The sequence below is a fragment of the Argiope bruennichi genome, chromosome 5 (assembly GCF_947563725.1).
Source record: "Argiope bruennichi chromosome 5, qqArgBrue1.1, whole genome shotgun sequence".
Classification (NCBI taxonomy): Eukaryota; Metazoa; Arthropoda; class Arachnida; order Araneae; family Araneidae; genus Argiope; species Argiope bruennichi.
In genome coordinates this window covers 131,132,810-131,159,146 of record NC_079155.1, presented here as the reverse complement: position 1 = coordinate 131,159,146, position 26,337 = coordinate 131,132,810, and the positions used below count along the sequence as shown (strand labels likewise).

Below are 26,337 nucleotides of genomic sequence, written 5' to 3'. Positions count from 1 at the left end.
CACATTTCATCAGGGGAACGTTTTATGGTTCTAGGTTGCTTAGGAGAGATTTTACAACTAAATATACCAAGAACGTCTGCCGGTGTCATTTCGACACCAAGGCAATTTATCATTATAAATAGCTGTCGTTCAACAAAGATAGTTTACTGAATAAAACAAACTTCCCTAAGTACTATCGCGCATTTGTTTAACCTTGAATGCAGTGTTATTGGGTTCGGAAATTAATCAATTATTCTAAAATTATTGTGTCTAAGTGTTTCGTTACACAGCATTTGCTTATCTCCTCATAAAAACATTTCATTCGATCCTCGAAACTTGCCCTGATAAAATTCCTAATTTGTTGAGAGCTTTCTGAGGATGAATCGGATGGTGGTGAGCTGTCTTGTTCTAATTTAGATTCTGACGAAGACATAAGATTGCATGAATATATGATAATTACATGAAATAATATTAAAAGGTCTTAAAATTAAACCCTACTGAACAGTTGCTCTGCAATTATTTAGTTATTACAAATATTTTATATATTTTATATCGCGGTAACGACACCGGCGAAAGTTTAAATGTTATCGAAATCCTGGATGCTCTAGAGTTAATTCCACACCTTGCGCATGCTCAGAAATAGTCCCTATTCATAGCATTGTGCTTTTAGACCAGAAACCCAACCTATTTCAAACAATAGTTTTTTTTAAATTTTTTATAGAACTTGCAATCTTATATCTCCACGGTTCTCGAGGAATGTGTGGGTATTGGATTGAGTGGCATGCTTGTGCAGAATATTTTGCTGGTCTTCTGTTCGATTCTGGGTGCAGATTAATAGTTATATATATATATATTCCTTTAATTTTTTTTTTTTTTTACTATTATACTTCATTCCAATTCTAATAATCCTACAAATTATTCTTCTGGCAATTCTTCCAAAAATAAATTTTTATATCAAAAAAATTAATACAGTTTTTTAATTCCACACCTTGCGCTTGCGCAGAAATCGCCCCAATTCATAACACTGTGCTTTCAGACCAGTACTTTTAATCTTTTCTTGGAACGTGTGACAGTATATAAAGCACTTTCCCTACCCATGACTGAATTCTTGCTCATTAGCTTTAATTGGACAGATCGTATCGTTACTTTCTATCGTGATCCAGATCCATGTAATCGGAGTATGACCAGTGAAATCATATCAAGGTTTTGATCACTGGTATTTGTGACTTTTTGATATTGCTTACAATATAACTGTTCGTAAAACATTCGTCATCCCTACACGAGAGAATTATGGTCTTCAATATTCTTAATGCTATTACATTCATGACAAAGGGGCTCATTTGGAGGTTAAAACGAATGAAGTCCACCTGATTGATGCATGACGTTCCTGGTGTTACAATTGTTTTGCTGATTAATCTGGCCGAAACAGCATATTTCTTGGACCAGGAAGAGAGCATTTCAATGCTAGGGATGTCTCCTAAGGAGGTGGAATATTTGCTCTTTCGATAATTATTGGTTGTGATCTGATACGTCGTTTTTTTCATTCGACAATTTGATAATTTTATCGCATTGAGTTGAACCGCTCAATAAAACTTCATTTAACCTCAAATTCCTTGTATTACTTTAATAAATTTAAAAAAAAACATTTTTTTTTCACCTGCTTTGTTCCTACGAAGTACAGAGAAAGTATTGTAATCGTCAAAAAAATTCGAACTATAGATTTCGACGGATCTCCACATTTTAGTACCCCATGAGTTCGAGAAACGCATTTTGGAAAATGTACATCTGTGTAAAAATTGCTTAAAGCTATACGAATGAAATTTGGTATATGGTATTTACACCAAATGTGTAGATTTCTATCAAATTTTGAGCAAAATCCATTCACAGGAAATCTGTCCATATATACGTTAGACAATGACTATAAAACGAAGAGAGATAGATAGATAAAATTCGGTACACAGATTTAACCTCTATGGCATATACAATAAAATTTTGAGCCGCATCCAACATGTGTCAGTACTTTCAAAAACACGTAAAAGTGATAGCTCAAAAATTAATCATTTGAATATATAAAATTCGATATGTGATTTTGTAACTACAAGAGCAATTTTGTGTCAAATTTTTGTTTCAATCGGTTGTGAAAACTAGAGATGCCTAATCCACGATTTTTTGAATAACAAATAATATTGCTATTGTTATTTTTAAATATGCGTTCCAAATATCTGTTATTTCAATCATATTATCAATTAAAAATTATTACTTAATATTAAATATAAAATTTATTAATTGTAATTAATACTTAATTTACTAATTTAATTAACGTGTGATTGAATTAATTTATCTGTTTCAACTTACTTCTTAAATTTTATTTTTTTTCTCAAAACTATTTATTTAATTTATTTATTAGAGTGAACCATTTTCTGGAAAAGATGAGTTAAAAATATATGTCATTTCTTTAAAATGTTTACTTTAGTCCTATATTCTACCAATAGATGGCGCCAGCAGTAAACAGAGTACATGTAATCAAAGTCAATCATGTCACGAGCAATTAAAAATGATCTGTAGGGAATAGTGCATCATCAAATACGAATATCGGTCACTCCCGTAAAGTGGTTCGGTGACTTCGCACTTTCCAGTGAAGCCTCGCACTTTCCGGTGAAATCACCGCCCCGATAAATTTCAGTGATATGCAATTCAATGATACGATACGATAATTCCAATAACCGGTCCGTTCACTTTTCAATCCAATCACAGATTTCTTTCGAGAGCTTCCATTGGACAGATCGTATCGTCACTGCTCCGGCAAATTTCAGTGATATCGTATCGATTGTTAGTTTCTATCGTGATCCAAAACCTGTAATCGAAATATCATCAGTAAGATCGTATGAAGGATTTGAATCACACCCCTCTTTGAAAAGTATTGATCACTTGTATTTGTGACTTTTTGATATTGGTTACGTAATAACCGCTCTGAAAATATTCGTCATCCCTAGTGAAAACGTGCCTAAAAAACACAAATTTCATTTTAAGATATTATTAATCGTATGACAGGAATGAATCGTCAAAAATCTCACCAAGGATCACATAACTTCGGTAAAAGTACTAAACGTTGATATTTCCTAACTACTGTACGCCAGTGCCATGCACAGCGTTTCGTGATATAACAATTTTACTAAAGGAAATGCGAAAAGTTTTGGAGGGAGATTATTCCAGCTGGTTTCTAATTCAGAATCGTGTAATATTACCTACATTTTATAATGTATAAGTATTTAAAAAAATTTCAATCTAAAAATTTCAAAGACTGCACAGTTAATGATATAATTCAAAAAATCACGAATTATCTTTAACGATAGGTTTAAATAAGTAATATTGTGGCAAGAAAAATACCAAGTTACGTATGTGTGTGTGTGGGGGGGGGCGATTTTCTCATATGCTTAAATTAAGACATCCAGATGCTTAACTTTTTTTTCCCTAATGAAGATTCATCAAATTATCAAGAAACGTTCAATCCCTAGTAACCGTTGTTGTCCGACTCAGGCGGACTTAAGCCGGTATTAGCTGTGAATTTATTATAATTAACATGGGTTCCAGAGGGGTCAGCTACAAAGATGGATGTTTAACGGACATTCCCACGATCGACTGAAAACCTTTGAGGAAGCATTGCAAAGCAGCTGTTGGGAACGCAAGTTTACCATGAGTAAATCGGAGGCAAATATCTGATGGAAATGCGCCATTTTTGTTTTTAGTCAGAGAGAGGACATCAGTGAGAGGCTTCGAATTGAAGTTCGGGGAGATGTCCGAAAAATTTTCCTGGTTTTTGAGAAGCTCCGTGTGATTCGGGTTTCACCAAATAATGATCGGTGGATTCCTGGAGTAGTCATTTAGACGAACAGCTTATTAGCGCTTTTCTGGTAACTTATTCTCCGATTTGAACGAGGAACTATTTCACGACTCAACTGTTATTTGATATTTGTAAATAATATTACCTAGATGAGAACAAGTTGTTTTTGTGTACATATATAAGGTTGGAAATAAAAGACTACTCTCTTATTTGATCGGTCTGGATCAAGATATTATAGCATTCTTAGTTTTGATATGCAAACAAAACCTTATTAAGTGTAAAGCACTATTTTTAATTCATGGAATTTTTTAAAAATCTATGAAGAATTTGCATTAGTATTTTAAAGCAGAATATGAAGGCAGGGGAGAAAAAAATTAATCTTTGGCTGTTTGGAAAGTTAATTTCTAATTACTATAACACTTTTACCTTATAAATACACACAATATTTTATATTTTTACCGAAATAGTTATTAAAGAAAACAAATAACCTTATGTGAAATTTCAATGCACAAATTTAGAAATTAGTTTGAATCAAGAACTTTGATATGTCTATTGCAAAAATAAGAAATGCAATAAGAACACTTCACATAATAGTGGATTGTAATTATTTTAATAATCATTTAATGAACATGAGCATGGACAATAAAGAATACATATGCACAGAGTACACAAATGGAAGAGACTAAAAGGATTCGTAATTTCATTGGAGTTACTATTTAAGTTAACTAATTACTATCTAACAAAATATTTGCATTTGATATGCAAAGGCAATATTTTTTTTTTTACAAAAGATCCTAAAATCATAAATTGTGGAAATAAAAACACAAATCATATATAAAAAATATATTCATAAAATTGAAAAAGCCAGTAATATCAACACACACACAATTTTTTTTATTCAGATCAATGTTTGTATATGGTGGAATGAAACAAGAATATATTGCATGAAAACAAATTAACATTAAAACAATATATTATGTAACAAAAAAAAAAAAAATAAAATTTCAAATTACCAGATATATCTTTCAAAAAAAACAAAAAACATATGAATTATATAAATTTTAAGAAATCTGACTGCTGCATCATCGCACAATACTAAAACTCACAGACAAATATTACCCTTTTGCATAACAACTTGAAATATTTTATATGCCATGTTTCATTTTAATGTTTAGTATTATAATGAGAAAAAAAAAAATCACTTTTTACACTAATTATACAATGCATCTTTTATATCATCCATAGTACAATATATTAAAAGATAAAAATTATCAACATTTGACTCTTATTTAATACAAAATTGCACATATATTACTAAACAATAAAGTTTCTAATACATAAAATTCTTTGTTCTTTAAACGAAATATATTCTATTAAGTAGCACCATCTTTTGATATAAATTTGATAAGAATAAATGCATCAAAACTAAATTATAAAGAATATTTTTAATGAAAAAACTTTTAATAAATTCCAGAAAATTTAATAAAGCATTTGTGCTTCAGATTACACTTTTACCTTTTGGCCAGTTCTGAAAAGCATTTTATGGAATGAATTCATATTTTCAAATTCTATACAGCAATAATAGCCCTTGGATTTATAAGTATTTGATTTGAAATAATGATACATTCGTTCACACATTATTATTATTATTTTATCAAAAAGGATTTCATAAATAAGAGAGAAAAAAATTGTCAGACTAAAATTGCAAAATAGATTTTATTATACACACGCTTGACATCATTCATCAGTAATACATTGACTGACAATCATTAGTTTAAGTGAATTAATGTTTCCAAATATTATTCAAAAATATACTTGATTTATAATAGCACTTTTTGAGACTGAAACAAATTATAACTTGCCAAGTATATATAACAAGTTAATAATAAATCATTTTAAAAATAACATAACAGCAGTGAAAAACCATGCTAATAAAGAATGTTTGTCATATCAAAAATAATATGGGAAAGCCAAGCCGCCACTTTAACCTTTAATGACTGTACATTGTTTTTGCCATTATTCAAATCGATTCTGCATAATTTAATAACCAAGGATGGAAATTCTAATGAAATTATTTTTAATTAAATAACAATTTCAATTAATAATTCAGCTGAAATTAACATTTTTAAATTTCTGTCAATTTTTGCATCCATTCATATAAATTAACATAATTTTTATTGAACATTTTTTTTAAAAATGTGTTATGTAAGAATTAAGATAATTAGCAGATTTGTAAAATACAAGAGATAAGTGTCCATATTTAAATAAGAAATTTATAGAATAATCACAAGAGCACATGCTTTACACCTCTATGTACACAGTTAAATTATGAAATGAACTATCAATATAATCATTATAAAAACCTATTTATCTATTAGAGAGTCTGAATTCTTCACATAAATATGAAAGAGTACTTTGATGAACATTTATGATTTATAAACAGCTTCTGATAATTAAATGCACTAATTACATAACTATTAAAATTTAGGATAATTTATTTTTAGAAGTTAATATAATAACATAGGTAGTAATTGAACTTGAATTAAAATTGAGAAAGAATAAAATAGAGAAAGTTATAAAATTACACTCAGAAACTTCTGATCATTTCTATACAATGTTACAAACTATAATAAATAATACAGAAACTATTTTGAAATTTCTGCAGAGACAATAAATACAAAATAATAATAATAATAATAAAAAAATTGAGATGATGATTTGAGCTGGTGATTAGAAAGCAACTTTTTTTAATTGATATTTTTTAACATTCAGCAACTTAAAACTGCATTCTACTGATGGAGAAAAGGAATGTTCAAAAATTTCTTGAGAAGCAGAAAATAAATATCGAGTGAAATTAGGATGAATTATTTCCAGACATCGTGCATATTTATGGATTTCTTTAATTACAATATAAAAGAAACTAAAAAATATTAAAAAAAATCACTAACTGAACTATGTTTATATTTCATTACTTGAAATTTGTTTTAGTTTTATTAATGTTTTTTTTTTTTTTTTTTTTTTTTTTTTTAATGTAGCCAATGATTTTACAATTCTGAACCAAGTTTCACTTTAGAAGATAGCATATCAGTTAATCGTCAGATAAGCACAAAAAACTTTTGGAAAGTTATAATTTGATTTCAGCACCTTATAAGCATTTTGATAAGGTTGTTTTAAAATATTTCATGACATTGCCATTTTGAAAATTTTCAAATTAGTTTTATTAGCATATGAAATTGTTGTTCATCATGTAGTAACAATCTTTCCTGTATCTTCTTTTCCTCTATATATTGCTTTACCAGTTGTCCAAGGTAGATAACGATATTTAATCATGTGCTATAAAAATAAAATGATACATCACAATTTAAAAATAAAAGGAGTACAGCACTGAAAATTGGAATTAAATAATATCTGCATAAATTTATATAAAATTTGATTTTTAAATTACTTAATAAAGATAGACACTTATTAAAATCAACAGAAAGGGGGCATTAATGCAATAGTGACTTTTCATCTAAAAAATAAACTAATAATTTAATAAAAAATTGCATTTGCAAGAGCTTTTAAAATTCTCATAATATTCTTTTTAAACATATAAGATTTTTATACGAACACCTAAAGCGGGAACAATTATATTTACTTATGCTGTAAATAATTTTCCATTATTTTATTTAATGTAGTTCATGAATAATATTACTATCTTTATCTTACTAAAAGTCCTTAGATTCTCAATTCCTAGACAGATTACACAACACACATGTGCTATTATATATGCCTAATGTGTATATAAACCAAACAATCAGTATTATACTTCATAAAATGTAAAATTTATAAAATAGAGCAATTGACATTTCATATATACATATTCAAATAACATTATTTATTTGTTTCCAAAGTTTTAATATCGAAGAACAGAAAAAAAAAATATTTAAAGACTCAATAAAACTTGGATTATAGATTCTTTCACAATTAAAACAGCTGTTTTAAATAATTTATTAATTAAGATGGGCCAATATGTAACTTTTAAGCTGGTAATATTTAATATATGCAAGTAATATATAAATGCATGTAAAATGCATTTTTACATAATTTTAGCTATTTTTTTTTTTGAAAGGGGAGGAAAAATTATTTAGTTCTATTTCTTTCAGCCGTCTTCTCTAATTTGTAAAACAAAGAAGTATAGTTCAATAGCATTACAGGTAAAATAGAAAAAGAGACTATGTCAAAAAAGAAAAAAACAATTTTTTAGAGCTTTCAAACCTTACAAGGAGAAACTAATGTAAACAATATTATAAACGATAAGGGGACTCAAGAAATTAATATTACAAAAAGCTAATTTTTGGATAAATAAATAAATATCAATCATAAAATGGAGGAGGGGAGAGGGAATACAGCACTTACTTTAATTTGTCTTTTCATGGTAACACAGAATAACATTATAAAATAGAGTAGCAAGATAGGCCAGAAAACTGGTATGTTAAAAAATTTGAAAAATGTGCAAAACATGGCGATGAAGATAGCTCGAGTTGCTGAATACCTAAAAAAAGAATCAAGTAATAAATTTTCTGTCAAATAAATAATGTTTTTTGATAAATATTATTATAAAGTGATTATTATTATTTTCAAACTTAGCAAATTTATAAAAATGATGACACTCACCAAAATTTAAATTCTGGTAACCTTCGTATGAAAGGTCTGAATTCTTCATGAACTGTTGTTGGCAAATCTGGCAGATCATCTAAATTATAACAATCAAACATCAAAGCTCAAACAAGTTTTTGAAATCAAAATAAGTTGGCATTATGTATCATCATTTATTTTAAAGAAATCATGGTTAGTCTTCCTTTTCCCCTTCTTTTAATTTCACTCAGAAAATTCTTAGGCACTGCAGTATCTTAAATAATTCCATTTTAAATTTTTCCATTTTTTTTAATCATTATAGTTATACCCTCTTTTTTTTTGCTGGAAAGCTTGCTTTCTTTAATTCATCACCAAAACTCTTATGATAAAATATTGTCTCTCAACAATGATTTTATATGTTTTTTTTAATTTTTTTATTCATTTATGTACTTATTTATTTTTTGTCCCATATTCAGAAATATCCCAAATATCAAAATTTTGAGATGAAATACATTTCCTCCATATATACTTTATATAAAAGAAAGCAAGAATATTCATACATTTTTACTTGTAATTCTATTATATGTACTTCATGTGTAAGAAAGCAAATGAATTTATGCAATTTCATCTGAAATTTTATAAAAAAATAAATAACTTAACACACTAATTTAATAAGACTTCTCTTACCATAACTATCATCTGCTGTGGCAGGATCAATTTTTGGGGACAAAAATGCAAGAAACAAGCTCAGATGATAAATACCTAAGGCATATGTGATAATGTACCAACCCTAAAAAGTGGAGGGAAAATACAATGATTGTATATAATTTTTCAGGCATATTATGTTTAAATCAAATTACATATGCAAAGAGAAAATCATGACTTTGATACTTCACAATCTTCAGATTGAAACAAACTGTTTTAGGTATTTTCCTCAATCAATCAACAATAGCAAATAGCAGGGATAAACATCTGACCAAAACACCACATTAGAATTGCAACTGCCAAAATACATAGTTATACTGCAGTTTTAATTGCAAAAGAAAATTCTAGTCACTTGGCATATTTTGTCTCCAATCAAGATAAAGGAAAGAAATCTGCTTTTGTAACTGCTCAAATAAAAACATGGAAGATATAAATTCATAAAACTGTGTGTAAATACCAAACAGTGGACTTAATTAAGTTGCATAATTTTTCTCTTTAAATCTATTTAAGTGTTGTGAGTCGTAGGATTCGTTTCCTATTGTTTCCTAAATAACTATTGGTTAAAGAAGATAATATTAAATATTATTAAGAATATAATATTGAAAAAAATCTAAATTAATGCATTATCTACTATTTTATCAAATGGAGAAACTCAATACAAAACTAGGTACATCTTAGAATTAAAATTATAATAACACAAGCCTGCGAAATTGAAGTTCATGAAAAATACAAGAGAAGTTATCCTTGATTTTTATGTTATTTAGTATGCTGATATCCAAAATGACCTCTATTTTTTTTTCCATCACATCAGGATTTTTTTGTAAAATTGATATTGATATTTGCTGAAATGCTATTTGAAAAAGAATTATCTCAAACAATTTTACATGCACTATCTGGTAACAATGGTTTTTATTCATTCAAATCTATATAAAATCAATTCCTGTTGAGACAAATTGATTTTTGAGGAATCGGTAAATTTTTTTTATAGATCTAAATGGATGATAACTACAGTTCCAAGATCGCATGAGATGCCTCTGGTTAAGAGAAAAACAATTTTCCATTGAATTCAAAGTTTTTACATCAAATTATGGTGTAATTTCTAAAAGAAAATCACTAACACTTTATTTTAATTTGTTTTTTTAAGGTAACTTGCATCAAATAAATGATTGGCCCAGAGGAGCAAATATTATGTATGTGTACATGAAAGTTTGAAACAAATTTTAAACTCGGCAAAAAACAAAACAAAAAGTTTCTATTTAAGTAGGAATATTTTTTTTCCTTTGAATTTTTTTAAAACTTTTTTTTAGGTTCAATCTCAGGCTATCTCATGTTAGCATCCAACAGTAGAACATATTCTTGCCCAATCTTCCTTGATATTTGCACTTCATATCTTTTGTCTAGATGGAATATTTCACCTACTATTTCTAAATTGATAGGGTGAAAGTCCACATGTGTTTGAAGGAAATGTATTTTGGCACTCACGGAGCAACCTAAAGATTTAAATTTGTCTAGTATTTTCATAACAACAGTCAGTTTATAGTCAGGATCCTTGTAATTACCTATAAACTTACAGACATCTTTAAAGTCAACCCAAGCTTCTTTTTCCTTTGTTGTCATGCTAGTCTTAAATTTTTTTGTCCTTCATTAGTTTGTGTTTATCTGGACCAATGAAGATTCCCTCTTTCAACTTGGCTTCAGATAAAATTAGCAAACATTTGCAAAGGTATTTGAAACAATTGCCATTTTTTGGAATAGCATTGACAAACTGCTTCATTAAACCTAAGTTTAAATAAAGAGGAGGTAAAAATACTTTTTTTTTGGGTTCAATTAAGCTGTTTCTTTTTAAAGCCAACAACCTCCTGGGTATCTGGTTCAAGATTTCGTCTTTTTGGCCACTCTTTTCTCCCTTTTTTAAATCTAATGTTGAGTCTTACCACGGCTGTCCCAATCACAAGTGAAACATGGAAATTATGTATACCCGCCTTGCTAAACAAGAAGCACGGAGATAACTTTCAAATCACTGCAAATGGTCCAACTGGGATTGCATGTTTTATTTGGTTGAGGAAGAGATACAGGTTTTCATAGTGTTCTTTTAAATGCACCAAGTGTCCAACTGGTACATGTGCATATAGGCTTCCGTGATGAAGAAGGGCAGCTTTAAGACACCCTTTCAATTAATCTATAAACAACCTCCATTCTTATTTATCGAAAGTGATATTAAATTTGTGCGTCAATTCAGGAACATCAGAACAATAGACCAGGTTCTCCTCTTCCTCCAAGTACTTACTTTCCTTTTCTGAATTCCTGTACCAATAAAAAGAAGTGCTTTTGGCACAATTTTTTTTTCTATCATTTTGGAGCCTAACAATTCAGCGGCCTCTTTCATAAAGCCCAGATCTCTAGTCAAATCATTAAGTTCAACTTGAGAGAAAGGTTGAGGTTAATCAGTTGCAGAGGACTTATATTCAATATCGGAGCTTTGAACTTCTAGATTTTCCAAGTCTGAAGAGATGACTGGCAATTCAGTTGGAAGTAAAGGCATTAGCGCATCAGGCCCAAGAGGAATGAGGCACATGGTCAATGGAATGTTATCAGGATAAGAGATTAATAAAATGGAAATTTCCAAGAAAGAGTGACGTGCTAAAAAATTTTCAGTGTTTTTTTTAGTTTTTGTTTTTCAGCACCAAAAAATACATGAAGTTCAGCTATCAATTCCCTTGTATTTTTTTCACTGCAAGCCTGTGTAATTATAATTTTTTTTTATTTAAGATTAGTTTTTATATTAGATATATGTTGAGTTTCACAAAAAAGAAATATAACTACATATTTTTTTAAAATTTATCATATCTAAGAAAAATTATGAGCAAGAATTAAAAAAAATGTTACAATTTGCTGTTTTGTGTGAATATGATGGGGCGAATATTTAGTGTTTTGTGCGAGTATGATGAAAACTAAAATTATAAAATGGTAGATTAGAAAGATTCCCCAATTATGGAATGGACTTGTACTGGGTAATCACACAGAACCATGAGGTATGCACTGCTAGTCAGTCAACAGCATCATCTGGCAAGCAATTGGTGCTCATTTTGTCAGGGTCATGTTTATAACAACAGAAGAGCCACGTGGCATTTTGCATTTTTTAAATAACAGAATCCATTGGAGCTCAAAAAAATGCATCAGCAAATGAAGATAATGCACAGAAAACCATGCAGAACTGGAACAAGCATTACTAAGAGATATAAGAATTACTGAGAGATGATTTATAACCTGCTTAAAGTCACCTTGACATCTGAGAAGTTTGGTTAATGATGTTCACAAGATAATTTATGAGAAAGGATGGTGCACAATAAGGTACATCAATGAGGAGGCGAGAAGGAGTTTTGTTTTATAATGATCAGTTTTGCTTATGACATTCATTGACAATTAAAGGTTGTTTCACAATGGATTGTCCTTGCAATATTGTCTATAATATGCTGAGGACAATTTAAAGAGCAAAGTTATGGCAAGTAATGAATCTTATCCATCCATATCCATCAGAATGCAAATGCCAAAGACAGGCAGTGCACATTATAAAGCCTTTCTTTTAATAATTGATCAATTTAATTTTCTTACGCAATTCTAATATTAGAAATGTACAAAAATGAAAGAAAAAAAAATATTATGAAAGAGTTATAAGTTATGAAGCTTTAGAAACAAAAACAAAATATTAAGACTAATAAAATGCAATCATTTCTGATTAGAATATATTCTAAATTGCTAAAATCATGATTTCCCCAGAAAAAGTATATATTCTAATTAAAAAAAGATATTCAGAGACATAAAATTGTGAAATAATCATATAAGTTACAAAAATATTTACCTTTAAATAAAACACTCTAACCAAATACAGTAATAATAATATAACAGTGGCAGTCCATCTTGAAAATGTATATGGTGTCCAAGCATCTAAAGTACTCTGGTATTTCTGAAATAAAGTTTAATAGATATTTCAATGCTTAAACAAACAAAAAAAATTGCATTCAGTATGAAAAAAGGTTGAATATTTAGAATTCATACTAGCTCTTTTAATTTCTGTAAGTCTATAAATTAAACAAATAAGTGCTTTATGCCCAGATAACGTTTCTGGTACACTGTATGTTTCAGGTTGACTAAATTACATACTCTTAGTTCTATAGTACAAATATCTCTAAATATGGAAATGACAGGCACTGACCTGTTTAGTGATGTGGAAGGGTAAATGTCCTGCAGGTAGTTTAAATATTTTTGTATTTACTTAAAGTTTGGATTAATACTCAAACCCTAGTGTGTATTATGCAAAAAAAAAAAAAAAAAAAAAAAGTATTTGAAGAGGATGATCACTTTTCATCTCTAGTTAAAAGGATATATATATGTACAAATAGCACCTATGTGCAAATTAAAATGGAATATGATTTTAAGGGGTGGGAAATACAAGGAAAGGAATCAACAATTAATTCTGAAATGACATATTAAAAGAAGGCTCCTGTTTACATACAGGAAGGGGAGGGGGCAATTTTATTTTCATTTATTATCTAGAATCTAGCAAGATAAAATTTATATATTAAGGCAGGGGGTGGGGAAGTATATTATCTCTCATGCTCTTTAATTGTAAGTCACACAAAATTAAGGATTCGGGTGAAATAAAAAAAAATTGTAAATCATATAATGATTACTTAAAAAAATAATACAAAGCAAAATTATTTTTTGTATTTACTCATTTTTGCCAATTAAAGTATTAGGGCATCAATTTCATAAAGCTAATGGAATTTATCCATAACAAATAAGGTACAACATGAAGAAATAAATACAAAATAATCTATAAAAAATTATAATACAGCTGTTTGTACATATGCACACAAATTTAAATTAACTTTTGAAACTTTAATTAAAAATTATGTTCAAAAGATGCTAAAAAAACCATTCAAAGCAAAGTGAATAAAAAGTTTTTGTGTTATTATAAAGGAATAATAATTTTTTAATATATCATTTACAAATTATTTATATAATCACATATATTTAAAATAAACTTCCTTAACTTAATTTGTAAGTCTTCTCAAACATTACAAATTAACTGTGTAGTTTTTAAAAAGAAAATAAAGAATTTGCAATATGTATTTCTGTTTCTAAATTTTCTCTAAGAACCTTTCACATATAAAAAATTCAATTGTGTTCAGTTTGACTTATAAAAGTTCAACTGTAGTTGTTTAACATGTAGTGTACCCTCCAACAGCTATGGAAATTAGGCACGGACAACAGAATTACAGATATACAATGAAAAACTACAAAACACACACACACACACATAGAAAGCTACAAAAATGCTGAAAATATCCTTTTCCCAAATCTTTACACATAGCAATGTGGACAGTAAAAGTATTATTAGGTTCATTAAAAAGAAGGGGGGTACGGAATTTTGTTCCAGTATGAATACAAAAACAATGGAGTCCCTTTCTTTAACATAAATTAATATGAGAGTTAAATATGATGTTAAACTAAATAATGATGACTTAAAAAAAAATAAAAGTGTTTTCTATTTAATATAACAAATTATAAATGTTTTAAAACAGTTTTAGTTTATTTGATCAACAAAATCATGTTGCCATTTTTTAAAAATTATTTCACTCATATATTTCATCAACAATAAATGTTTATTAAATAATTTTGAATAATGTTTGAAAATAATTAAGTGAACTCATTAAAATTTTTTAGAAATATCAATTTTTCAATAGTTTATTGATATTAAATTATGTTTAATGTCTTGGTAAGAAATGCTACTGGTGGTGGGGTAACGACTGTTGGAGAGTAGATGTGATGAAAGAGATGTTAGTTTAAATACTTTTCATTTGGAAATATAAAAAACAGTATGCATCAGATTCATTTTGAGATTAACAATTAAGATGTAAATTAAGTAATTGATACTTTACATCAGGTTATTCAAATAAGAAAAATAAAAGGTACTGACAATTTGATTTATTTTATCCGACCATGAACAACTTAATTACAGAGTGCTCTACTTAAGACTTTATGTATAATACAAATTTAATTTTAAAATATAGTATTTCATTGCAGACTTAATAATTATAAGAATTCCAGATAAATCTGGATAAAATATATCAATAATTATAAATTTATAAGGATTATATATAGAACAATTTAACTCTTATAAGAAAATAGATATTGCTGATAGATAAAATAGATACTCTTTGTATACTGCCAATTTGAAGATCTATCAATAAACGATGCATATAAATACTTACTACTGAAAGCCACTGCCAGATTCTAATAATAACAGATTTTTTAGGCGATGAATCAGTTACTAGAGGAGTTTCAACCTTCATTTCTTTCTGGGAAATATATATATATATATAAGTAAACAGATTTTTATACAAAAAATTTAAATTTTACATGAAAAAGTTTCAAATATATTTATTATAGCATCGACAAAAAATATCATAACTGTCATTTTCTTAACATATTTAAAATCATAATAAAAGATAATTTCATATAAAAACCACAAACTTACCCTTAAAATGTTTGTTGATTAATAATAAAATGTCTGTAATAATAATAAAAAATTAAATGTTTGTAACCTAATCCAATTTATAATTTCTTGAATAAAAGAAAATCAATAGAAATTTTAGTGTTTAGTGTTACATTCATAACTATCAATAATAGTGTTTCATAAAGTTTCCATAATATTCGAATTATATACTATATTATATTTGCTAGCCAAAAATTTAAATGAGCACTATACAATTAATAATAAATGTTATTCTTAAAAAAGACATATGCTTAGGCAGTGTTCAAAGTGAAATGACCAAAGTCCACCAAATTATTTAACTATCAATGTTATAATTTTAGACTTCACTTTTTTTTAAAACCAAAATTTAAGCTAAAATAAAGCAGTTTCGACTACAAATACAAATATTATTTTGCTATACTAAAATACTTTACATCTGAACTATTTTTACAGTAGTATACTTTATTTTAAAAAGGTTTTTTTTCTTTTGTTAACTGGCTATGAAAAATATGTTTTCACTATACTCATCTCATCATACATTCAGTCATATCCATTATTATCATTAATTTCAGATTTATAAATATCCAAATATTAATTAACTGCTATAAAAACACAATAATTGTAACATTTTATACAAAATAATAATTTATAAAAGCTTTATTTAATACTTTTATTTGTGATGATTTTCAATATTAAGATGAAAAGTTATGTGGTAATTTAATAATGCAGATAAAAATATCAATGTAAAAATTACAAAATATATAAAAAAAATCAAACCATTTAAAAATTATTTTGAATACATTGTAACTACTTTACATTATTAAAAAATAAACCTTACACACTGATTGGATTTCTGGCAATTAAATGATCAAAAATTTAAATGCACCACAATTTCTATTTAGGTTGACAGCAGAAATCAGTACCTTACTGGGGTACTTTCAATATATTAATTAGTTCAATGCTTTAGGTTCAATACTCTTCACTTTAAATAATGTTTAATTACAAGTAAATTACAAAATGTTTGAATGAATTACAATGGAACTAACGCACAGTCAATTCACAACTCTTTCCCTCCAAAAATAGATAAATGACTAATTGAAAAACACAAATACAAGATTTTTTTGGATTAATATGATAAGAATGCGAATTTAAGGGGTGCATATTGTTTACTAAACAGAACAACTCACTGAAGGTTCTTCCATAATAGATTTACTTTAAATACAAGATTCCATTTCAAAAATAATTTAAATAAGTGAATACTTAATATTAATTAAATTTTGCTACGCATATAAACAATTTCGCCGATTTCAAAGGTATCTTCGTATGTATAATAAATAAACCCAGATTTACAACTTGTACTTGAGTAGAGATGAAAGTAGAAGTTCAGAAGTGATATTTTTACGCATCAGAGTAAAACGTTGCCACTAGATATGTACATCCTGACCTACCGGATATGAATCAAAATTCACCAGCATAACGTACTAAAAAAAATCAATGTTGACGTTATACTGGTCATATAGCCCTGGCTTTATCTAGCAATGCGGGAGATTGGTCAATCAGAAGTGAATTTTGGTTCATTTCTAGAGATATACAGAGCCCGAGGCTTATCTGTAATCTTTTTCATTCTTACCAAATAACAATTAATTTAATTAACAAATTCATTTAAATTAGAAAATAATTTCATGTTGTAATTTAAATTGAGTAATTAAAATATATGAAGAATTTACTTTTTAGGATTAAAATTATATTAAGGCACAAAGTCAGTTTCAACAGTCAAAGAGTTATTAACCGCAGTTAACACTCTTCGTTGTTTAGATTCGGCTTTAACGTCAAAATTGTTGGTAAGGATTTAAGTAAATTTGTTAATTTGCTTTTATTAAATAATTAACTCTAAGATTTTTATCACAAATTAAAATTCGTCACAAATTCATGTCATTTTGAGGTATGGGTCGTCTTACTGATTCAAAAAGTAGAAAGAAAATGTCTACCATACTTATTCAGCATTCAAACTGATCATTTTTAGTTTTGTTTTATGATATCGTCTGATTTGCAGTGTTAGCAGCTGACGTTTTCAATAATAAAACTTATTTTTCTGAAAATGCTCTGCTTCCAGATCTTGTTGTTTGTAAATTTAATCCACGGGCGGCATTCTAGCCGTTTACTAGATGCTTATTAAGTATCTGCTATTCCTTCAAATGTTCTGCCTTTAGCAATGATTCTGAGATAGTTTCGACAACTGGGACTCGATGCTTAGGAAAATAATTTCACAATTAATTATCCAATAAATGCGTTGTCAGTTTCTAAAGGCCATATCTGTATGCCGTTTTGGAGAGCTCCAAAAGTGACCAGCACTGAAGCTTTAGTTATCACAACCCCCTACAGTGGTTATAAAAGTAAGCATGAAAACACTACCTTTGATGGCATTGATGATCGAACTTGCCCTAGCATTCTGAAGACAAGCATGATGGTGTAAAGACATTATATTTCTTGTTACACAGCATGGAAATGTTGGTTTCCAAGCTTGGTTGGATGCTTTTCATGGTGTTTTGACATCAAATTATATCAGGAGTGAGAATTTCACAGTATTAGTGGACTCATACAAGGAGTTATAAATCTTAAAATTAGCAATTATTATTTTTCACATTGTTGATATTAAAATTGAAGGTCAATTACCTAATTTGTATCACTTTCATTTGTTGAATTATTCAATCATGAAGAAATACTTGCCTCATTTCAGTCTTGGTTCAATTATTATCCTTTGAAAGCTCTAACATAAGAAATTTGGTGGCATAATTTTAACACAATGGGTCACATGGGTTTGTTGCAAGCCACAGGATTTCCATCTGTTAGTCATGAGTTGTTTCATTGTTTTGGTATTCAAGCTTTAACTATAAAATCTGTACTGATAAAAAAATCAGATCTTGAATCTGTTTCTTTGATACGAATGGGAAAAGTGCTGGAAGGTACTATAAGAAGTTTAAATTATTTGCTTGAAAAGTTCTATCAATCCTTTTTCTTTTATTTATTACCAAGCACTGGAAGTTATATATCTATTGGGTTGTATATGCCACCTTTTGCTTTAATTGCTTTATCTGTAATAATTAAAGTTCTATATTTGTACTTAAAATTTTAAATAATAAGTGTATATATTCAAATAAAATCAGTATTAATTATTTTATAGTTTTTGGCATGTTTAGTTTACATTTACTTTTTGGCATGATGATGCCTTTTTTCCTCCATGTGTTTGAATTATGTAGAAATTTCATCTCCACTTTCAGCTGCAGATTTGCTATATTTTGTTCACTTATAAATAATGTTTTCATGACCATTAGTAACTTGTTATTTTAATGCTAATTATGGGTAATGAAGACAGAATTTTATTTTAAAACGTGCACAGTCTTGTTGATGTTAGGCGCATTCCTGTTCACATAGTATTAGTAAATGTTTCAATAGTATTAATATGAAGCTTATTATTTGCTCCTATATAACTCTACAATATAGTGGGAAATTATCATTCCAATATTTTTATTTCCTTCTGATCAATCCATGGGTGTTTACGTACTTGATTGTCTTTGTTCAATCATATATTAATACTAAGTCATATAATATTGACTTTGTCTCGACATTTGTAATGCATGTTATAGAAAGACATAAAAAGTTGTTATTACACACTGTGGAGGTTATGTACCTAGATTGTTAATTGGAATTTCAGTTTTATCTTTAATTCTGTTACCATTATGGCACCATTTACTGTCAATAAAAATATTAAAAATAAAGTAAATTATACACACATATATTTATATATTCTTTTTATATACATATATTGAAGTCATTTTTCTCATAATATATATTTTTATTTACATTACAATAAGAATTGCTAAATATTATCCCTAAAAGAAATTCATATATACTTATAAAAAAAAGAAATTTAAAAAATGAAAAATATGTTTGGTTTTTAATTAAAATATTTTGTACTACATTTGAAATATTTATAAATATTAATATTCACTATCACTTTTCTGTTACCCATCATTTGTCAAAATTTTTTTAAACATAGGAATTTTTTGTAAAAAAATTGTTTAAAAAAACCCCCCTGCATTTTTAAGCTTTTTATAGTGTCACTCGTCTGGGCTTTAGTGGCTATTAAGCTGGAAAAAAAGTTTTTAAAAAAATCTAATTTCTTGAATAATATGAGAGTGTTGCGTATTTATTGCTAAAATTACAATTGAAATCTGTGTTTAGGGTGCCCTTCTGCCTCAAAGTATAGATGTTTGAGAATAATTGTTTTACAGTCATCATTTACGTGGTCAGTCATCTTTATGATATCCTTAATGGAATTTATAACCTAAACCAGATTTTAAAAAAAACTGCTTGCTTTCTTTTCATTTGTTTGCAAAGCTGTCTAAAAATAGTTGTGTACAGTTATCAAAAATTATCCGATTTACTTTCCCATTCAATTTTTGTCACTCATTTTCATGTAAATTCAAATTTTAATTTTTCAATGTATTAACAATGAAGACACTGCATTTTTTGATGATAATGAAACTGCAGTATAATCAGATATCCAATTTTAGATCATTTTATTTTAAAACTTTTTTTATTAATCTCGCACATTCTACACATAGAAAATTAAAAGTATCTTCATATTTAATATTTTGTAATTCTGGATATTTTAATAGCAAAATGCATTTTGTGCTGTTTTATATTTCATGATAGAGACTTTGCCATGTGTATGTATATGATTTCCAATATAAAGTTAGACAATTGATTTTATATAAGCGTATTCAACTTATTCAAAAAAAAAAAGCATTGCAGTTAAAAAAAATTATTAAAAATGAAACTTATCAGTATCTCATTATATTGCTATTTAAACAAATATATAAGCATCATAACATATGAATTATTATTTACTATAGTACAGCCAAGTGAAACATTGTTACATTTTAAAAAACACTATAGGAACTTTGTCTTTTAGGCTAAATACTTTATAGAGCATTGTTTCATTATCTCAGTATAAAGAATAAGTAAATTATTAAGTTATGATTTCAAAATTTTCGCTAAGAATCTTTCAAAATTGCACTGTTCTATTACATTGCTTTTATAACTTTTGCTGATATAAAAGTTTTTAAAATATTTTTGTTTTAATGTTATTAGAATAAATGTTGCATGTTAATTTTGATTTTAAACACCTCTATATTTGTGTCATATTTTTGAGATATTCAAATATTGTTTAGTGAATAATTAGTGATATAAATTCCACCTCTCCCTTCCATGCATTTATACAAGCTGTCAAAAATTATGTCATTGATAATAATCAGTAAATTGCTTTTATAGTTTCTTGGTATTTGCTTAATTTAAAGATGATTCTTTCAAAAAAAAAATGAAATGCTTTTCTTTTATCTTCAATTTTATCCTGTATTTACAATGTAAATTAATATGCCAGAATGCTTGTATATTTTCTGTTCTTGTTATCCAGTGTCAAATTGAGTATTATTACGAATCTGTGATGCGGCTTCCCAGTATAGTTGGTTCCATAGGAGGTCCCAGAGCTTGGCGACCAGTTGGCCAAAATAGATTATATCCGAAACATCGAGAATTTTCCCGACCGTCCAGTAGGAACCGAGATACGCCTCGAACGTTCCTGATTGGTTAAGAGGCTTCTAGCCCCGCCTCCTGAGACCTATAAAAGGAGGAAGCCGCAGCTCCCAGGGTCGGTCGTAGTCTGAATCGACAGAGAAGAGTAGTCGGAATCGACGGTGAAGAACTGGTCTTCCAGAGATTAGCGAAGCAGCGACGGAGTCAAGTTAGTGCTGAATTAAGCTGTGCGCTACTGTCTGCAGTAGAGTCTTGTTGTATGCTGCACGTCTCGACTGAAGATAATCGTCTTCTGTGCTGTATATAGTTGTCGTCTTTGTGCTGTCCTGTGTGTCTTCGTTGTTTCCTTTTCTACTGCCGCCTGTTGATCCAGTGTTCTCCACACCATATAACTCCCACTATCCAAACGAACCCCGGGAAATTTCGTAACATTTGGTGTCAGAAGTGGGATAGTGGTTAATAGTGTATGGTGCTGACGAGATCCCAAGCAAAAACGGCTGATAGCGGTAATGGTGAGTTACTGGCTCTGTTGGCTGAGATGAAGAAATCTATGGATGAGATGAAGCAAGGACAAGATGTGATGAAGAAAGAGATGCATTCCTGTCAAGAAAGAATGCAGGAGATGAAAGCCGGATTGGAGAAAGAGATGCGTTCAGGACAAGAAAGAATTTTGCAAGAAATGAAAGCCGGATATGAAAAAAATGAAAAGTGAATTAAAGAAAGAAATTTCGTCGTGGAAAGAAATTTTAGAAGATAAAGTTAACAAAACTGAAGACATCCAAGTTATCACAGAAGAAATGGAAGGAAGCAGTGAGAGCCAAGTGGAGGAAAAGACTGAGGATCGAATGGAGACCGGTGTCGCCGAAAGGGAGCTTAGCCATCCGGAGGATGAGCCGAGGTTTAATGAGGAGAGGAGCGAACAGGGAGAATGTCAAATAATTGCGGAACTGAAACAGTCTTCTCCGAATGACTCCCCTGAAGTGGAACCGAAAGTGCAGGCACTTGGGGATGGAGAAGATGGACTTTCTTCGGACGGGTCTATTGGTGGCGACCCATGCTCGATGCCTATGGATGCAAGAGTTGATGCGACCCTGCTTGGATTGGATTCGTTCCAAAGATTAAAGGAACTGCCTCTCTGCAAGCCTCTTGGTATCTCCTGGCATAGTGACATGGAAGAAGACTGCATGGCTGGAATCGCTGATCCTTGTTGTCACGGTCTTGATTTCCTCCAAGAATTCGGCTTTGCTATGGATTCTCCAAGGAGTGTCATGCAGTAGGTGCCGAGGAATCTCCTGTGCATCCGGACATGTTACGTCGTCGCAGAAGGACCCTTCCAGCAAAAACGGATGCGCTCTTCAGAAGATCCAGTGTAAAGAGCTGCGGACAATTCTCAAGCGTCGAGAATGAGCCGGGAATAAGCGGAGATATTCCCGCGGAAGCTTTGGCGACGAAGGTGAATACCTGGCATTCGAGTGGACTTCAGCTGCCAGGGTCGGTCGTAGTGGGAAGCGACAGAGAGTAGTAGTGGGAAGCGACAGAGAGTAGTCGGAAGCGACAGAGAAGAGTAGTCGGAATCGACGGTGAAGAACTGGTCTTCCAGGGATTAGCGGAGCAGCGACAAAGTCAAGCTAGTGCTAAACTAAGCTGTGCGCTACTGTCTGCAGTAGAGTCTTGTATGCTGCTGTGTATGCTGTTGTATGCTGCACGTCTCGGCTGAAGATAATCGTCTTCTGTGCTGTATATAGTTGTCGTCTTTGTGCTGTTCTGTGTGTCTTCGTGTAAATAAACGTCGTTGTTTCATTTTCTACTACCGCCTGCTGATTGAGTGTTCTCCGCACCATATAACTCCCACTATCCAAACGAACCCCGGGAAATTTCGTAACAGTATTAATACAGTCAATATGTAGTCACTATTAAACTATGTGATATCATAATCTTATAACTGTTAATGAAGTCAATATGTAATCAGTATTAATGTATGTTCCATTGTAATCAATGATAAACGTAAATTTTTATAGTCAGTATTAATTTAAGTAACATTATAATTACATCACAAATGTTTTTGTGCTTGTGTCTTGTAAAACTCTGCAACTTTTCATTCTTTTTCTTCCTCTTATAACATGCATGAAGAATCTGAATTAAAATTAGTAATGTATTTCTCTGAATGACTTCATTCTAGTGATCTCATGATTCCCATTCAGTATGATATTTTAATATGCTGAACACCATCACTACATAATTTATTTCTCTCCATTTCTTAACTTTTTATGGAATATAGTAATATTACAAATCTGTAATGTTGCTTCCCAGCACAGTTAGTTCTATTACTGGAAAGACAGTTTTATAATCAGCTCTGTTGGATGCTGATCGAGTGCCGTGTGAATGACCCCAGAGCTTGATGACAAAATAGATATTACTGGAAACTTCCAGAATTTTAGCAGTTGAGCCAATAGGAAGTGAGATATGCTCGATTGATCCAGAACCTTCTCTGCCCGCCTCCCCGGAACTATAAAAGGCAAGGAGTCTAAAGCTATAGTCGGTCGTAGTCATGAAACAAGTCGTTGAGAGGATAGCTATGTAATGGCAGAATAGTTGGATCAGTCCAGAGAAGAGCAAGCATTGTCTGGAACTCAAGCGATTGCCGAATTGAGCTGTGTGCCGAATCCTGGTGTTTATTGTGGAAGAGCATTGAGTCGTGTGTGGAGTAGCCAGTCATGTAGTAGTGAGTCGGCAGTTGGATACATCTAAAGTGAGGAGACAGTGGTGAATTGCAGACGTTTGGAGAAACCATAGAGTGAAGTTACATAGATTCCCTCCTTCTTCTGAATTCTGTTTGGCCGCTCTGAGTGCTGTGGTTGTTATTACTACCGATTATTACTCGTGGGCAACTGTGTGCTGCTGTGTTCGTCTCGACTGTATATTTGTTGTCTTTGTATTAGTGTCTTCGTTTTTAATAAACGCCGTCATTGTTCATATTGAAGGACTGTTTATTTCATTGACCAAAGAGGGTCCGACGGAATTTCCGTAAAATTCTAGATTAATTTCTTAGAGATCTTTTTGAAATAAGTGTTTTTTCATATTTTTTATGACTTACAGATATATATGAAAATACATTAGATGACATCAAGGAATGTATTTGTATTTTTATATATTTTATTATTTACTGTTTTTTTCCCCTCATTGAATTATATAAAATTCTTTCCCCCAAATAATAGTTTGTTTGAATTTTTAATGCTATCTATATTAAATAGTATCATCTAAATCAAAGTTTCTACAATTGTTAAGCTTAAGCAAAGGGTTTTTAATAAATTCAGCCAAGTTATTTAATAGAGTTTTGGGTATACTCAGCTAGGAACAAAACTGAGGTTATGTTTACCATTCAATCATTAACTAGTAGAACATTAATACTCACAATATATAAACAAATTGTCTTTCTCTTTGAAATTCCTCTCTATTTCTTCTGATGTTGATGTTTATCCAACCCTCTTTCTTAATTAACATCCAATATTCAATTCTGGTTCATTGAGAAGTGGCTAAAATTAATAACCCTATTGGGAAAAAGATATAATTGTAATGTCACAGTATTTTTTAAAATATTTGACATCATTATAGAAGATGTTTGATTTGATTCCTTTTAATTTTTATTTTGAAGAAATTTTTCTCTTCTCAAATGTCAATTCATTTGGGATCTCAATCCTCGGTTTAAGTGAGTAACTATTCTGGTAGTTAATTTTAATTAATTATTCTTGAGTAATGACATGAACATAAATGATCAACTTTTTATTATTTGGTAACACAATGAACGCAGTGCAATAAAAAGTCCTTATGCAATTGTATGAAATTTAAATAAAACATAAAATATTTAGTCTGTTAAATTTTATTTATTAATAGATAAATTTGTATAATGTGATGAATAAAATGATAAGAATATGTGAGAATTTTAAATTCTCCTTGTACTTGTGAAATGCATGTACAAGGAGAAATGCATGTACAAGGCATGTTTTGTATATATATTTTGTTATAATTCATTAAGTTATTTGAGAGAAAATATAATATTTTCTTCATATTTGTTAAAAATTTTTTATGTATTTGCATCTTTCTGTTACAGTTTACAAGAAATATTTTGTGTACGTATTATTCATTATTTAATAAATAAAATTGTCAAAATACTTTTATATGTCTTTATTTATTATTTGGTCATTTATTAAGAATTATTTATAGAATATTATATTTCTTATAATTTTTGCTTTAAAACCTATTTGATGCTTTTCCATTCGACAGCAGGCGGGAATGTGCCTCTTTCCAAAGAACAGGCACATGAACAAAATTTGCCAGACACATGAACAAACATATGTCTTGTGTAATGTATTGATAACCTGCCACACATGTATAAAAGTCACATTTTGCTGCATCATTTAGAGTATGTGGCAAATATTTCTAAAACAGAAAAGTATTGTTCAGTTTTAACATGATAATTAATAAATAATTTATCATGATTTAGGGGATTTTATTTGAGAGTTATGTTTTAAATGAAGAATCTATTCTTGTGAAAATAATTTCAGTCTTACTTTTTGTATTTTCAGTTACAATGTCATGAAACATGGGAATGGAGAAAACTATCATCAAATTTTTAAATAAACCATTTTTAATATCTGTCCTTGCTTCTATATTTTTGGCTTATCTTTATCCACAAGTTGGTGCTAGAGGAGGTAAGTTAAAATAATGAATTCAGTCATCACAATAATTAAATAAGTTACTGTGAAAGTATAAAATCTGTTATTTCAGAAAATATCGAATTATTTAACAAATAAAATAAAATGTGAAAGGTAGAAAATAAAATACAAGTGTGAGAAACAAATAAAATGTGAAAGATAAAAAATAATAAAAGATAGTCAGGTAAAGTGTAAACTTTTTTTTTTAATGTTTTAATTAATTATTTTATATAATAGCATAGTTGGACAATACAACAAATTGTTTATTTTATTCTCTAGCTGTCTGTTACTGATTAATTGATCAAATAATTAATGCATAGAATTGTGAATTCATTAAATGCTTTACCTCA

At 29.3% G+C, this 26,337-nt stretch overlaps 3 protein-coding genes across 13 annotated transcripts in view; 2 read left to right on the top strand and 1 right to left on the bottom strand.

The window, feature by feature from the left end:
- Positions 1 to 6,819: 6,819 nt before the first annotated feature.
- LOC129968442 (protein RER1-like) lies at positions 6,820 to 17,170 on the bottom strand. Of its 3 annotated transcripts, none has more exons than XM_056082303.1 (7): positions 17,129 to 17,170; positions 15,418 to 15,504; positions 13,002 to 13,106; positions 9,125 to 9,227; positions 8,477 to 8,555; positions 8,219 to 8,354; positions 6,820 to 7,153 (listed from the first exon to the last, which is right to left on the bottom strand). In XM_056082303.1, exons 1-7 carry the CDS (start codon positions 17,153 to 17,155, stop codon positions 7,064 to 7,066), a joined length of 627 nt encoding a protein of 208 aa, XP_055938278.1. In that variant the 5' UTR covers positions 17,156 to 17,170; the 3' UTR covers positions 6,820 to 7,063. The 3 variants fall into 3 exon arrangements, with proteins under 3 accessions (XP_055938278.1, XP_055938280.1, XP_055938279.1); XM_056082305.1 differs by lacking the exon at positions 17,129 to 17,170 and adding an exon at positions 16,868 to 17,075 and having other exon boundaries at positions 15,418 to 15,500; XM_056082304.1 differs by lacking the exon at positions 17,129 to 17,170 and adding an exon at positions 16,868 to 17,074.
- Positions 17,171 to 17,459: 289 nt separating this feature from the next.
- LOC129968441 (sodium/bile acid cotransporter 7-like) overlaps positions 17,460 to 26,337 on the top strand; it is a 100,192-nt gene continuing 91,314 nt past the window's right edge. For all 9 annotated transcript variants that reach the window (XR_008784404.1, XR_008784403.1, XR_008784407.1 and 6 more), the window contains exons 1-2: positions 17,460 to 17,521; positions 25,859 to 25,984. Coding sequence is in view for 2 of the 9 variants with exons in the window: in XM_056082302.1 (XP_055938277.1) it covers positions 25,876 to 25,984 (109 nt within the window). In the remaining 7 variants the exon portion in view is untranslated. The remainder of the gene's footprint in view (positions 17,522 to 25,858; positions 25,985 to 26,337) is intronic.
- Positions 17,497 to 19,459, top strand: LOC129968412 (glycosylphosphatidylinositol anchor attachment 1 protein-like). The gene is given in 4 exon segments (XM_056082269.1): positions 17,497 to 18,080; positions 18,082 to 18,285; positions 18,418 to 18,422; positions 18,458 to 19,459. Coding segments are annotated over 4 exon segments (648 nt in total). The 5' UTR covers positions 17,497 to 17,997; the 3' UTR covers positions 18,814 to 19,459.